The 16925-nt window shown below is 35.2% G+C and overlaps 1 protein-coding gene across 1 annotated transcript; it reads right to left on the bottom strand.

The window, feature by feature from the left end:
* Positions 1-4773: 4773 nt before the first annotated feature.
* On the bottom strand, positions 4774-16685 carry LOC144447751 (uridine phosphorylase 1-like). The gene is made up of 7 exons (XM_078137833.1): positions 16313-16685; positions 15449-15560; positions 13982-14140; positions 10509-10694; positions 9456-9594; positions 8680-8826; positions 4774-7956 (listed from the first exon to the last, which is right to left on the bottom strand). The coding sequence occupies exons 1-7, from the start codon at positions 16363-16365 to the stop codon at positions 7793-7795; spliced, it is 960 nt and encodes a 319-aa protein (XP_077993959.1). The 5' UTR covers positions 16366-16685; the 3' UTR covers positions 4774-7792.
* Positions 16686-16925: the final 240 nt, after the last annotated feature.

Consider the following 16925-nt stretch of genomic DNA (forward strand, 5'->3'; position numbering starts at 1 on the left):
TCGGCAGACTGCTATACCTCCATGATCAAACTAAGCACCCCTTCATACAGACCACCGTCCAGGATATTATTTTTCAATCAAACCAAGCCGATGCTTGGCGGGTTCAAACTCAGACTTTATAGAGGTCAGAACTAACAGCAAACGAGATAATCAGCTCGGCCAAAACTGTCGCTATAACTTAAGTATAACCATGGATGCCTACATTCCCATACTATAACACAGTGAGCACTAGTCCTGCTTGCATACGGAGTACATGTAATCCGGGACTCGGCGATTCTGACAATTGTCCCTCCTACATGTCAAGTCAGCAATATAGACTCGTGCACCACCTGTAAGCAGGGCTAGAGTCAAGTCAGCAATATAGACTCGTGCACCGCCTGTGTAAGCAGGGCTAAGTGAACACGTGCTAATCTGTATCTTCTTCACATACATTCTTTAAGCTTATTCAATGATACAGATGGATATACATATACAATTAGCTTACCTTTTGCATTTTTGTGATGCTCCACCCCCATCACCCACGGTAACGCACTTCCCCAGAATGTATACGAGTGATTGCACATACCTAGTGTTCTATGAAGTTTGAGTCGAGCTCGCGGGTGTCATCGGCATCCTTTCCAGCAATGGAGATCGTGTCGTCTGCTCATCATCTCACGCGTCGATTTGAAACTGCGCCACCAACGTTTGAGATAGACGCACGACGATGGCGCTGTTCCTTGGCGACCATTCAACAAATGTTCTCATTTATTTGGACGAATAAAGGTTATATTAATATATATTATAGTAAAAAAATATTTAGGGGGATTTTCAAAGGTTAATTTAAGATTGTGTTAAAGATGGAATACAGGTTCGGTAGATGCGGAGTTTTCGTTTTTCTCCGTTTCATTATGTCAAAAGTGAAATTTATAAATGGGTGTCGGTTACAGAATAATCAGACAGAAAATGTCCCTTTTTCCTGTCATTTAAATTGTGGACACAAAGCACTTTGCTCGAAGTAAATTGTTGAGAAGTTGGACAACAAATCTGTTGTTGTTGTTGTTGTTGTTGTTGTTGTTGTTGTTGTGACATCAGAATTAAAGGTAGTTGGAAATTGTTGTAGCTGAGGTTCTGGAAAGATGACGACCGTAAAACCTGGTAAATTTAGTAACTACATATTGGTTATCAACAAATTTCTACACACCACGCACACATAATCAGTAATCATCACCTTATACCGAGACCAATATTCCATAAATATTGACTTATTTATGATTGATTTATAAGAAAAAGTTGGATTGCCAGTCAATACGGAATAGATTGCATTTATGATTGGTTAAAAAGCTGCCTGAATTCTAAATTTGACTCAATCTTATTAGCATGAATTTCATCTCAGATAAAGTTCAAGTATAGTGCTCATTATTTGTAGCTTTGGAAGTATTTTGATGCTCTGGGAACTCTGAATCTTGGTTCCACAGTATATATTCCAATTTTTTCCATTACATATTTAGCCAAATATCCATGCCTTTTTCCACATACACTACACACCTTTACTGACAACTTGAGTTCAACAGGAAGACAGGTAGATATTTTTTTTACTTTATTCAAGCAAAACCACATACCAGACAGTAAAAATATTGGCACACACTGAAATGTCTTGAGATTTTTTTGCCATTTTCAGAGATTTACAGTTTTAAAGTCACCCTTTAAATATTACAGGTTCACACAAATGGATTTTTACTTGCTAAAATAACAAATAAACAAAAGCTTACACACCATCTCCTTAATTATTGCTGGATATTTTCCTACTACACAAACCAATTGCTTTAAAATAAACTTTAAATGGACGTATGTGGACCAGATGGGAATGATTTTTATGCTCTTCATCTGAACAATAACACGATATCTGTTAATGTTCTAGCTGAAACAATGATCAGAAGTAACCAGTATGCTCATCTGTGACACCACTGTTGGACAACCTGATTTTATTATCTATACATTGTTTTTGGGAGTTGCTGGTTCCAAGATGCATCCCATGACACCCCATACAATGCCATGTATTCTGTACCCGCAGTGTGCAGTTGTGTACACACTGATGGTCATCACTGTACCCCAGATGTAGGAATAACAACCTTTTCTATCATTGATAGCATTTTGTACTCTCTGCAATAACTCACACGTCTTTCCCATGCCGTTGTTCACTAAACCAACTCACAATTAAAGAGAACAACACACCTTTCAATAGTTCCATGCTGCAAATGTTATTTCAAATGTAATACAGGCAATACAAGCCAACAAGTAATCACACAAACGACATCATCCCTATATGCATCTTGAAACTGGAAAATCAACTATTGATGTCATATCATGCAAGGAGGACTTCTAAAGATTGTAAAAGTGAAATACATAACTTCATAATACGCTTGATAGGATGGAATTATAGTGTAGAACTAGAATTATCTTTAAAACCTAAGCATTATTCTGTTGCTGAAAATATCATAAAATATGTATCCAATTTTAAAGATTGCCCTTACAACTTCACATTTTCATATATAAAATCATTATTTATTTGATATGAAACATTAAAAATGTTCATCACACAAAAGATTGGAATATTTAACCTGAGAAGTGATGAAGTCTGCACAGGTATTTTAAATATGATTTCATTGCCATGGAGTCTAAAATGTAAACATAAATTCCAAGGCTATTGTTTGCTGCATGTTAAAAGGCTTTTGAAGTAGTTCACTCACTGAAGCACTTGCTTTTGGCAGAACTTAAAATCTGGTATTTAGAACTTGTTATTTAGTCATAAAATATAAATGATTTAGATCATTAAAAATTTTAGTATGGCTCTATTATGTTATCAACAGTACTAGCAATGCCAGATGACAAGTTTTGAGTCCATAGAAGGCAAGCAATGACATCACCATTATTCCAGAATAGGTTATCAAAGTTTTCAAAGTCCTCAAAAATCTATCAGCTTGTGTTAACTTTAAAATTTGCCTCAAACTACTGAAGATACAATAAATGAACAACACAGTAAAGATTACTGCACAAACCTAAATACATGTTAAAATAGGCAGGAATGTTAACATGATTAACATTCGGTAAAAATAACAATTTCTAAATAATCCATACTTATAATTTTTGTAAAACCAAACTAAAATTGATTGATTTCCGTTGTTTTAAAACATGGCAGCTAGTCTTGCGAAGTACCGGTATTAGTGGCTAATTATGGCAATCTCTGGCAACATGACTAAAAGAGATAACTGAGCAATTGGAAAAATATTCGATCCGTTGAAGGAAAAGTCCAGTCAGACTTATTTCTACCTTAAGAAGACTTGTCTCTTTGTTTTGACAGAAATGTTGGTAAGTGTGATGTCATTTTTACAAGGTTTTCCCCGAAAACCTTTGCAGGAAATCCCAAAATGGCAGAACACATGTAAGAACAGTTATAGCTTGTTTTACAAGATTCAAAGTTGAATAAGTTACCGAGGTGCTAATTTATCAACCAAAATCATATGTAAGTTGATAGCAATAATCTATACAAGTGTACTAAAGGCAGAAATAAAGGTACTTTCCTTTTAAGGAATGTGTTAAATGTTTTGGGCATGGACCTTTTTTGATAGCCAATGATTTGATGATCACATTTCATTCAATCCATTAGATATGAATAGTGAATATATACTCACGTCAAGATCTAAACTTGTCAAATTTATTCAAATAAAATTTCAGATAGGGATGTGTCACCTAGGTTCCAAACATCTACCTATTTCTGTTGTTTAAAACTTAGCATAGCAAAGCAAGGGTACATCATCCTGTATAACCAAGTGCAATGCCAATTTTTCACTACAACAAAATATATATCATGCTATAACCTCTAACACTACAAACAGTATCTAATAAAACTAGATCTAGTACGCATCACAAATATACATACATACCAACCAAAAATAAAATGTAACTTTCATACAAATAGAGCCTAAAATGACAACAAAGGTACCATAAAATGGGTTTTTTTATAACTTGGTTATTGCTAAAACTATAGTGAACACAAAAAATACACACTATGTGCTGCTTTTCTAAGTGAAACTGCCATTATTTCCAGAAATAGCTACTGCTGCAACTATGAAAGTCCTACATTTTCAATGTACTAAAACAAAAATGAAATAAAGTCGCACATCATCTAGTCTAGATCTACCTGTGGTATTGAACCATCTCTTCACCAGTCTAGATCAATAAGAAAATCATGAACCAAAAGTCATTCATGCGAATGAATTCCCCCCCCCCCCAACCCATCAACAGTTAGAATGATGTAAAACAATAATTATATATTGATGGCGCAAATCGAGAGATCTGATTGGTCTAGACATTGAACTAGCACGTCTAAAATGAGCGATAATGCACAGTTGGCACACGTCCAAATTGATGTTGACTGTTCGTCTACGAACGTTGTAGTCCGGCAGGGATGGGGGCATAAATGAAACCAGAAAACGTTGCGTCTTATCATGTTTCCGATATTTTCAATATACTGGTATAATATAATAGCGATAAACCACCCCCTGGGGAAGGTATACCACTCGGTTTTGACCAGTGAACTCAATATATGCACTTGCTATCGCTCGTGCATATATTTCGTTCACTGGTCAAAACCTCTTGGTATACCATCCCCAGGGGGTGGTTTATTGCTTAAACAATGTATAAGTTACATCATAATCTGACAAATGTACTGTATTTGAACATTACATAATTGCCCCAATAAACATTAACTTATCATTGGGCAGAATTAACTGTCTGAATTACTATGCACATTTGCCATAACGAGTATTTTGTGTGAAATGACTCAATGTACCCTATAGGGTGTAATTACATAGGGTTACAAAAACCATAGAGGTATAAGGGGAGACCCTTATACCACAGGGGAGGCCCCTATACCTCCATGCAGAAACCAAGTCATTACAGTCCATTTCCCTAGACCAAGTCAAAGCATTAAATAAACTATCAAGATCAGTGGGCCTGATCACAAGGTTTCATGTTGAGATAGACACCATAAAGATAACACACAAACATCACTTTACTACACTGTGTAGGCTCTGTATTTAGTTAATGATATAAACATAACCATGGATTTTGTTTGAACTTCAACAGATTATACCTTGTGTAGTAGTGTGTATGCTGTTACTGTAAAGGGTTAAATCCTATGGTGTACATCCTTAGCTCGTGCTATGATCACTGTCTACATGGTCTGAGGTTAATGTCAATCAGTAAATTATTGAATAACCTCGTTATGTCAGCTTTTCATTTCATCAGTTCCAATTTTTTAGAAAATGTGACAAGGTACTGTAAATGCTTCATAATAATATATATTGAAAATTAATCTCAATAATGAACAAACAAATTCAGAAAAGGTCTTGTGTTTTGCCTGTACTCGCTGAAAACTCACAATTTGTGAATACAGAATCTCCTTTCATCTGTTTACCCTAGCTTAATTTATTCTGTTAATTGTTTGGCTTGTCATACATAAAGAATATGAGAAAGGTAAGTTGATTAAGTAGTTTTAAGTAGTTTTTGCTCCTGATATCTGGCAAATGAAAACTCTGGTAAAATCAATGGTCTCATATGCATATTATATTCACAATTTCAAAAGCGTCAAGCCTCAATGAAAATACAATAATAATTTCAAAGATTACATCCACTTTGCACACTCAACTAACAAACAATTTACATTGTAAAGTGAGATATTTACCTGGTAAAGTACTTAGAAGGCCCTTTACCTCTTGATAAGATATGTAACACCAGATGTTTCTAGCTTGTTAAATTATATTTAACACTCTTGTAGAGATCAACATTAGTAGATTAAAAAATAAACATTTTAACTATTATTTCTGTACACACTATGTAAGCACCATTCAAGTTAAAGTCTAAGCATAGACCCTCCAACAACATTGGTGGAGGGTCTATGGTCTAAGTTATAGTAACACCGAAAATTGATTCCATTATAAGTATGGTTTATGATCACAAAGGATTTTTATTAGATTGTGGTTTGATCGATAGTTCTCAACATTTTTTCTTTTACTGCAAACAAACATTATAAAGAGTTTAAACTGTAAAGAAAGATTTTGCCTCAATTCCTGAACACAAATAGAAAAAAGAAATGTTAATTAGTTTTGAAATCATGACTTCTGTGCCGATAACTCAAAGAAAAAAAGAAAATTCGGCATTCTAAAATGATAGTTTTTCATTATTACTCTTCAGCTGGGTACAATCATTTCTGCGTTTTTAAAATTAGTGACAATGGTATTGTGCACAATCGGCAATAACCTGAACAAATGTCTTTGAAAAGCGACAAAAAGTTAGTATATATATGATAAATAATTAATGTTCCAGATTTATGCATGTGTATGTGTGGATGCTTAGACTATTCAAGTTTATTTGCATCCTTCTTGAAATGCTGTGTTCAAGGCAGACCAACACTTTGGTTGTTTATTGCATTGCAATAGCAGTATGGCTACTAGTACTATCTCATTCATAAATAATTAAGTTGTAATAACAATATAGTTCATCAGTGTTCCTTCTAAGTCGTAAAGACATAACACCTCAAATACAAGTACTGACAAAATACTTTGGTTTTTGTTATAATATACTATGTTTGTCATCATTGCATTTTGAAAAGTTTCTGAATGATCAAATGTAATTATGTACACATCCACATGTATTTACATTAGTACATACATAGTGCTTCAATATGGCTAGTAGCTGTCTCCATCAATACTTTCAGCAAACAGATTGAGAAACCAGTAAAGCATTGGAAAAACAGAAATTAAGAACCCATAGTTTCAAATTTTTCCATATTTAAAATGCCTTTGTCTTCAAGTCCCTTTGTGACATTTGTACAATCAAACCACTTTTGGTTGAAAGTTAGGTTTTAGCTTGGATGTTCAGTTTGTTTAACATTGCAACACCAAACACAACAAGTTTGCTATGACTATGTAAAAGGTGCACCACCTAAAGAACATATGCTATATTTCAGAGAATGTTGCATTGTTACTGTTTTAACAGTAAATTTGTTGGTGTTAGTGTTCTTTGACTGTTGTTGTTTTTACCATACTATACCGACCCACTGAGGGTATACAAAAATGTAGTTGTGTAATGAAGTTAATATACTGAACCATGGTTGGTAGACTATATAATTAAGTTTCCTACATAAGTACCCAATTCATTTAATTAAGCATACTGACATCTTAAAACTACTGTCTTAAAACTGCTATCTGCTATCAGTGCTCCCTTTAGGACATTTTCAAAACTCTACAAGTAGCATACTTTTGGTAACTTTGGCAACTTTACTTCTAAAATTATTTATTTTGTGGTACTTTATCATTAATCAACTTTGACACTTGCAATTAAAAATGTACCAAATGGGACACAACAGTCACAAATGAATGAATGCAGGAACAGAGGGTTTTTAGTATGTTAAAAAAGTTGTCACTTTAAAAACAACTTTGTCTTACATAATATACATCAATTTGAGATCAATTTATTCAAATATTCACCTATTCTCTAGCCGTTGCTTGATTGATCCCATGTGTTGTTGTGTAAATAACATTTTCTATACTTTGCTGAATCTTAGATATCCTAATGGGAACACTGCTAGGTAGCTTACATGCACTTAGAATATAATCTGCTAGCACCATACACATTAACATACTATAATTACTAAAGTTAGTTTTTACTGTGGTATATGTTGCACAATTCCACCGTTTAACAGTCTTCTGTTTGGGATTGGCCAATGTGTGAGGGTGCTTCAACATGGCATATGTTACAGACTTTTATCGAGTTTGCTTTGACATTCCTTCAAACGTTTTGTGATAAATCTTGCTACCAGTTGTTGAGGTCTTTCCTGCCATTCTCCCAGATCATTCTTTTGTGTAGTGACTTGGTCACCCTGTAGTCTGTCCAGTAAGGTCACACAAATAACTGCTCCTGAAATATACAATAAGTCTACGGTGAAGACTAGACTGTAAAACAGAGTGTCCCTGTTTCCCTCTCCTTATGAATGTAGGCAAATTGTAGGTATATGGCAAAGCAAAGGAATCTCACTTACTGTTGCCAACAGATGTCTGATATGTGTAAATATGTAATCTCCTATTTAAGGGGCCGAATATATACATCCATACATGCCTGGGAGCTATCTGCTGTCTTACCTGATTTTGATCACACACACCATGTCAGTGTTAGACTCTCTCACAGTCCTCAAAGCTTCGCATAAATGGCTAAAACTTGGGTTGATTTGTATATATCTACTGCATAATTGTACTCATATACTAGTATCCCAGTATCCCTAGCCCTGTACAGTGCGCCCTCATCGATCATATAGAGCTAACATTTTGTTGATGTGTTAGGCGAAGCTCTGATCACATAGAGCTAACATTTTGTTGATGTGTTAGGCGAAGCTCTGAGCTTCGCCTAACACATCAACAAAATGTTAGCCCTATGTGATCGATGAGGGCACACAGTACAGGGCTAGGGATACATACAAAAAAAACCAAGTTTTAGCTGTGAGAGAGTCTATGTCAGTGTAGGTATGAACATGCAGTGTCAATAAACTGAAAGGAGTGACATGATTGGAGGCAACAACGTTCTGTTGCAGAACAGCTCACTCAGACTTTTCTGATCCTATGCTATGTATCACTGTATTTCTCTTACCCATAATTTTGCCCCTGTTTGTCATCGAAGCAAAACACAACGATTCCATCTCTACATTTTTCACACCAAGTTCATGGGCTTTCTGTAGATACTCCATTTTGTCGTTATCATCATACCCACAAAATGCACCATCCAGACGTGCTTGACCTGAAAAAGAAGATAATCAGATATATGGGTTTTAGTGTCTGGTTGGTTATGTGTGATGCTTCAGTAAGTAGAATAAATACTTTTGAATATAGAACAAAAAGTATATCCAAAAAATGTATAAACTGAAAGCTTATGCTCCTAACCTTTCATGCATTAAAAGACAATGTGAAGTTAAAAAACATATGATATATACCATCACATTATCTTGTGATGTCACATACATAACATTATAAACATGTTTTCAGTCAGACATTGCTTAATATAACTATTGTTTGGAGCAAAGAACAGGTATATTTTCTCTACTACAGTGACAAAATCTGTCATCTGGTATTTCTACCATAATATTAGCTTTGTGTAATTCAACATGAGCATTCCTGAAATATAAAGACCTTAAAAATACTACTGACTAGCAATATTTGAAGTTGCCAGGAAAACACCTTGTGCATGTTACACACATTCTTGCAAGTTAGAGTACATTTTCCTGCTGATGCACTGAAAACTAATAGGCAAGGGGGCATCTGTTAAGTGCCATTGCAATGAGGCTAATAGTTTACGACAATGGTTACACAATGGCTACACAATGGTTACAGGTAGAAAAATTTAGTTATTATAATTCATGAACCTCATACCTTCATAGAAGTCATCTGTACATAATGTTTTGCCAATAACAGTTTCAAAACTATCTTCTGGATTACTGCAAGACTGGATTTCCTCAGCAAGTGTTTGACTTAGTTTTGTTGGCCAGGTTCTGACTTGACCAAGAACAGGCTGAAACAAGAACAAACCCAGTTAGAATCACACTAATGTTAGCAAATTATCATTCCTGTCAAATTTTTAGCCCATCTACTAAGTAGTTTCAAGATCTTACTTTCTTCTTCTTTTTTTTTTTTTTTTTTTTTTTTTACTAAAAACAGCATTTTGTACCTATATCGTACACCTCTAACGCAATCAGTTTAATTTGAACAATTTCCTAATTTCATGCCCCAAGTAATGTCCCCACCAAATGCAAAGATGAGGTGGCAGTTTTTGACACCATATTAAAGTTCTTTTACTTGCAAAAAGAAATTACTGAGAAATTAGAAAGTTCATCATGAATAACATGGGTGTAGACACGCAAATGCAGTTGCTATCTATTAACCTTCCTGAGTTTGTGGACAAAGTGTGAATTTTTAGGACAAATATGGGTTCCATTCCACCATATTTGCAGAGGTCAAGAATCAATGTTACAAGCATACAATGTATGCAGACTATAGTATCTGACATTTGTGCCAGGTTTGGTTGAAATGGGCCCATGTATTTAACACTGTTACAGGTATGCTATACACTTTGAACAATTTTGGATATTTGAGTCTTTTGACCCTGAATATAGAGGTCAAGGTGTCTATAGAAAGCTCCTTGTGTATAACACAGATGTAGACACTCAAATGAGGTCTCTATCTATTAAGCTTAAGTTTGAGTGCACAACAAATATGGCCACCATTCTGCCATTATCGTGACGGATAAGGGGCACAAGCAGAGATTGTATGTTTTTGGAATGTACTTTTCTGCATATTAAATGTTACTCACAGTATTCTACTTATTGATGTATACTTAACCATCACTTGATGCACAGACGGATGGACCCAACATAGTAATCCCCCTTGGACTTTTCCCGTTGGAACTAATGATAGGTCAACACTTACCAGCTGAAAACAGGGGTCAAATTTATAGTCCACAGCTTCGCTGGTGATAACAACACTACCAGGTTGTAGACCAAGCCCGCCACATGTACCAATCCGTAGGAAGACTACATCAGTACATTTAGCATAATATACCAATTTGAATATTTCATGAAGCATTATTGATATAGACGGCATTCCCATACCATGCTATTAACAAAAGAAAAACAATCAACAAATGCTACATTTTTACATGCCTCCATGCACACCTACACATCTTGTACTTTTACCATTTCATTTTAGATATTACTAGGAACACCCAAGTGAATTTTAATGTTAAAAAAACTCTTGGAAAGGTGTGGGAACTAAGATATGATTAAATTACAGTCAAGGGCATAGGGAATTTCCAGTTTCTGAAAGTTTTCCATGTCTGAGATACATGACAGTATGTATGTAAAGTGTTACTATAAAGAAAGTGTTCACTGCATAATATAATTAAATTGTAGAGTATTGATCATTGAGCTTGATCAAATGAGATGCTTTTTTTTCACTAACAGTACCACAGAGAACTGGAGCATCACCATAGAGGGACACTGACTGTTTTCCATGTCTAGATATGAGTCTGAGACTATATTCATGCCACACTCTCTGAGCCATCACTCACGTCTAGCGTCTGTACTACTAGTACTCTGTGGGCCTGTGTCTACAAGATGAAAAGATTTAGGCCCCTTGTGATCAGAAGTTCAAATAGATCATTATCTAGATTAACTCAAATACACAGAACGGTTTTGTTTCTGGTAATAACAACAATTGTTGTTATGGTGATACTTATCATTGTTATCAATTGTTCAGAGTTGATAAATACCAGACTTTGGCCAGACTAATGTTTACGACTGATGTTACATTTGGTAGCTGGTCTCATAAATCAGCATTGAAAGTCAGCTTTTACAGCATAACCATTGACTGCCAGCAAACCAATCTGGTTGCACTGTGCAGGACCAAATGAGATGCCTTTTTCACTAACAGTACCACAGAGAACTGGAGCATCACCATAGAGGGACACTGACTGTTTTCCATGTCTATATATGAGTCTATAAGATACGACATTCATGCCACACTCTCTGAGCCATCACTCACATTTGTACTAGTCTGTGGGATATTAGACAGTTTAGTACTCATGTAGTTTAGAAGCTTGGTAGGGCTAAACAACATGGCATATCTTATTAAATATTAGACTCTCTTACAGCCCTTGGAACTTCGCTTTACTAAAATTAAAGCTAAACAAATTATTTTGTATGTACCGATGCCAGCTAATTAACCGTACTCAAATATCCTTGTACTGTGCGCCCTCATCGACCATGATAGAGATAACCATTCGTTGACGTGTGACTGCAATGATCCGTGTTATTGCGAAGCCCCGAGCGAAAATACGGAGCGTCTCAGTCACACGTCAATGAACAGATATCTCTAGGTAGTCGATGAGGGCGCACAGTACAAGGTTGTTCGAGTACAATCATGGAGTACGTTATGTAGATGGTATCGGTACATACAAAATAATTCATTTAGCGTCAATTTTAGTAAAGCGAAGCTCCGAGGACTGTGAGAGAGTCTAATTAAATATCTACTGTACTTATTATTTCTGTTCTCTTTTGTTTATACATGTAATACAATAGAAAAAAATGCAAATAAAGAGATCTCCTTAACGGGCACCCATTCTGTGTTTCTCATCTTAACACCTTAAAAATGATGGTTGGTTGGTTGGTTGGTTACAAATCAAAAGAAGTTTTAAAAAAGTGTATGAGTATATGTTAGTGATTTCAATTCATAATTGTACTCTAACAGTCTGAATGACATAGAAATGATAATTATAAAGTCAGTAGGAAACTTTGAACCATGGGTTTTATTAAATATACTAAACTTCAGTAATAAACAATAAATTTTTGTTCAGATATGCATTCATGGGGTAGCTATCTGACAATCAGTGACCTTGTGATTTTTTCTAATCCTGCTGGAAGGAGTGCCATTTTTTTATTTTCACCAAATTGAATAAAAATAAGGTCAGTCGGGTCATGAGAAACATGCAGTTAATTAAGGTCACCCTTAGCAGATCAGATTGCTGACCATCAAGGATCAATATCATATCTCTTTACAGCCAAAAACTGGGCTACAGAAGATAACTCTGGGTTATATTGTCTTACAATGTGCCTAGTTACTATGTATTCATACTTTGATCACATGCATGATTGACTAATGCACAACTATTTTCTTTGATAAAGCTATCTATAATGTAACAAACAATACCTGAAGAATGATCACTGCATATGTGTAATCTACCGACAAAGTTATCAAAAACATAGCTAACATTCAATACACTGTATCTTTGTCCCTAAGCCAACTAAGGTACATCTAGCTAGATAAAAAAAAGATAACCTGGATCAATTACGTTAAGACATGTAGTTACTTGTACACATGTACACATGTTTCATGAATAACCCTTCTTTATCAGCTAACAATACCATTAAACTCTTGCCTAGTCTAGCTACTAGACCTCGGATGTTCTTCCGATACAATACGACACTCATTTAAAACATTTGAAAATCCTCCAGCCCCCCTTTCCCCTCCAGAAATCAAACGGTTTACCCCTAAAGTTTATAAAAAAAACAAAAAACAACAGAGTTGCAGATTGGACCTAAAATTTGAATACCAGGGTCTGAGGATGAAAAACTGAAATTGATATATATCTCTGATTCCAGGAAATGGGTTACTCATGTTTCTAAAAATACAACTACAATGGAGTGACCAAGAAGTAACCTTTCTCTTTCTCAATAGCAAACATACGTTTCCAGCTGAAGTCTGGTGTATTTTATCAAGTACAGACAATTACCAAGTATCACCATGACAACAATAGTTCAGAAGCAGAAACTCTTCTGTCTTTTTGATTTTTAATCTACATAATGACCTCTGTTTAAACTTCTAATGACAAGTTCAAGGAGTGGCCTAAATCCTTTGATCTAGCAGGCATAGTCCCACACATGTAGTATAGACATGAGTGCTGGCTGATAGCGTGGCAAAATGTCTTTATCTTACAGACTAGGCGCCATCAAGTAAATTTTGAGAATTTTAATAGATTATACTTGCAGAGGTATAATTGTGTTATCTCCCAATACTTTTTCTTCACTCAGCTGAAAATATTCATGAACCAATGGTTTTGTCACTATTCATCTTTCGACTCATAGTGACAATGCCCCTTAGGTCACTCTCATTTTCTTTGGTTGAACGAATACAACTATTTGGAATAGTATCTCAGCATTTCTATCCATAATAGTGGGTGGCCATTGCACACATTGACATACTTTGTACATGTATCTGAACTATCAAAAATCTGTATACATAATACAAAATAATTTGCCACGTCAGTGCAGTAAGGTCGTATCTGCCTATACAATTGCATAGCAGATACGACCTTACTGCACTGACGTGACTTATTTGATACTTACACTGACAGCCAAGACAGGACCAACTTTGTACATTGTATATCGATCAGTACTGCAAATATTAGACAAACTCAGTCCAGCTGGTAAATGCATATGAAGTTCTTGTAGCATAAATTTTGCAAATGCCTCCATTCGAAATGGACTACCACCACAGCAGACAAACTAATAGGAAAAAGAAAAGATAAATAAATCCAGATCAACTATAAGGAAAAGTCCAATATTTCAATAAAAAAATTCAGTTAACTTAAATGATATTTAAACTGTTTATGTATGGTGATATTTCAGGTCATATGGAAGCAACAGATGCAAGTATGTCCATGTATACAGGGATAATTTTTATTCGAAAAGTGAATTTTCAACTAACAATTTTAAATAAACTACAACTTAGGAAGACTTTAAGCTACTGAGTCAAAAGGCAAACAAGTCTATGTCAGTCTAATCCACATGTAATTTGGAAAAAATTGTTATGAAAACCGTGCAAAATAAGGTGTAGCGCATGTAATTTCGTCCTTTCACCATGTGATGTAAAAGTTTGTTTGTTATTGTGTTTTAATTTTCAATGCTTTGCTACTTTCTGTTTGACTGTTTGTCTGACAACAAACAAACAATAGCTTCCATTGTTGATGAAATGAAACATCTGACATCACGTATATTATTAGCAACATTTTGTGAAAAGCCACCTAAATACCAGGAATTACTGAGTCTGTTCACTTTATTTGTTGGTTGTACGTGACAGATAATATATTAAATACATAACATACTACTATATCATGTCTGTCATCTACAACCAAAGATACTATGCATTATGCTTACATTGTATATAATTGTTTTACTAGTACTTATTTCGACATGTATGCACTAGAAGTGAGTATATATTATATATAATATAATTAAAACATATATATAATTAAAACATGTGTATGTATATATATATATATATATATATATATATATATATATATATATATATATATATATATATATATATATAGTTGTCAATGTGTATATATATATAGTTGTATATATAATGTATATTATATATCCAATAAATATATACAGTAGATGTACACATTTGTATATATGTAATGAAGGTCAGATAATATTTTATATAATGTTGAAGTGTCAGTTCTAACTGCTAAATATGTTTCAGATTAGTTGACAATTATTTGGACTTTTAAGAAGGTTTAAAAAAAATTGTACTGGGAATAGCTCCCAATGATTTTATTTTTATGCAGACATATACACACATAAACACATGTTATCATACATTTCTACAGAAATCCACTGAGGTTCGGGACTATGTGACAGGGCTATGTTGCACACTCCATATCACATTGCTGTGGAACTGTCAAAGCTTTCCCTGCAGTCAGTCCACAGGTTATCATATCCCACCAGATTCACTCAGGCCTGGCAAACATAAAGCACCTGCAACTAGGCTCTGTGAAAGTAAATATGCTACTTGCTAGGTACCTTTACATCTCCAAACATTGCAGGCAGATCGTCTTTCAAGGTGGACAAACCAAAATGATATAAATGATCACTTTCCATGTCATTTAAGTGAGGGTTGTTAACGTACTGATGACTGAAAGGAAACAGACAATATTGGTAGTGAAAAGAAATATGGATAATGAATATTTTTAAAATCCTGTAATACACTGCTCTCATGTCAATCTACAGCATTTAGGTTATAGTCTGTCATGGTTGTAAAGTGAAAGTAGCTATTGCAACATCATCAACAGTCTATTTAGTGCAGCTATATAAAGAAGTTGACCCCCTCCATGTCCATGGGGGGGGGGTGCACTAAATAGGAACTAGGGGGGGGGGGTGCACTAAATAGGAACTAGTGCAGAGCACTGCAGACACCATCGTGAGGGTGTAACCTGACACCATGGAAGTATAACCATGGGGTTATACTTCCATGCTGACACTAACATCCTAGTTTGCATACAAATCTGTCTATCTGTTGTACTGTCGATCCACTGTTCTATATGCATGATCAATCATGAAAAGGGTTTGCATGTTTTCGTCTTTGCAATTTACATGTATAGTATATTTCACTTGTATCCCCTACCCCATCCCGGGCCCCACTACATTGCTATCAATACCAAGTTTTATCTCATGCAACAACAACAACAACAACAACAACAACAACAACAAACAAAAAAACAAAACAAAAACAGAACATATATTTCTGATTTTCTGACACTGGGGTGGTACTAGACACTCCGATATTCATTTCCTCTTGAAGGTAGACTTCCAGTATATAATGATAGGATATAAATAAAGAACTTGTTGCATACTGTTTATCAGATTGTAATAAATTGTAAACGTTACCTAATAGATGAGTTGACCAAATGTTGAGTCTGGTGTGAATTAGTTTCTGCCATGTTTGCTTCTATTATAGGCTAAGAAATGATATCACCAAACAGGTTACTATGCAACCGATGTTATTGTTGGTACGTGATATGGTGTTTCGGTACAACGTAAACCATAAACCTCGAGTCGGCCAACTGTGACTCGCACTCCGATCCGTTGCCCCTCAGTCCTGCAGCCTTCACTCGGACCAACGTTGGCTGTGCGAAAAGCGTGATGTCGATGAGATTAGATGTTTAGTTTTAACTGCTATGGAACAGTTTGCATGCGTTTATGACTTCCTTCAAACCTAAACGTTGTCGAAGATCTATTTTTACTTCTACGAAACGGCAATACAGGAACTGTCAGATACAACGCATAACGTGTACTCGTCACCTAAAAGATGTTCGCATATAAACATTACATAGCGGAAGTGACGTAAACAGACTGCCAGGCCTCTTGGTGACAGCGGTGTTGATTGGCTGAAGTTAAAGGCGTTGTCCCTTGACATCCAATGAATGACGGTCAATATTGAAGTCAACGTCGTAAGTCCAAAATATGTGAAGTAAAATTTTCTCGTATAAATCTATTATGT

The sequence above is a fragment of the Glandiceps talaboti genome, chromosome 16, assembly GCF_964340395.1.
Source record: "Glandiceps talaboti chromosome 16, keGlaTala1.1, whole genome shotgun sequence".
Classification (NCBI taxonomy): Eukaryota; Metazoa; Hemichordata; class Enteropneusta; family Spengelidae; genus Glandiceps; species Glandiceps talaboti.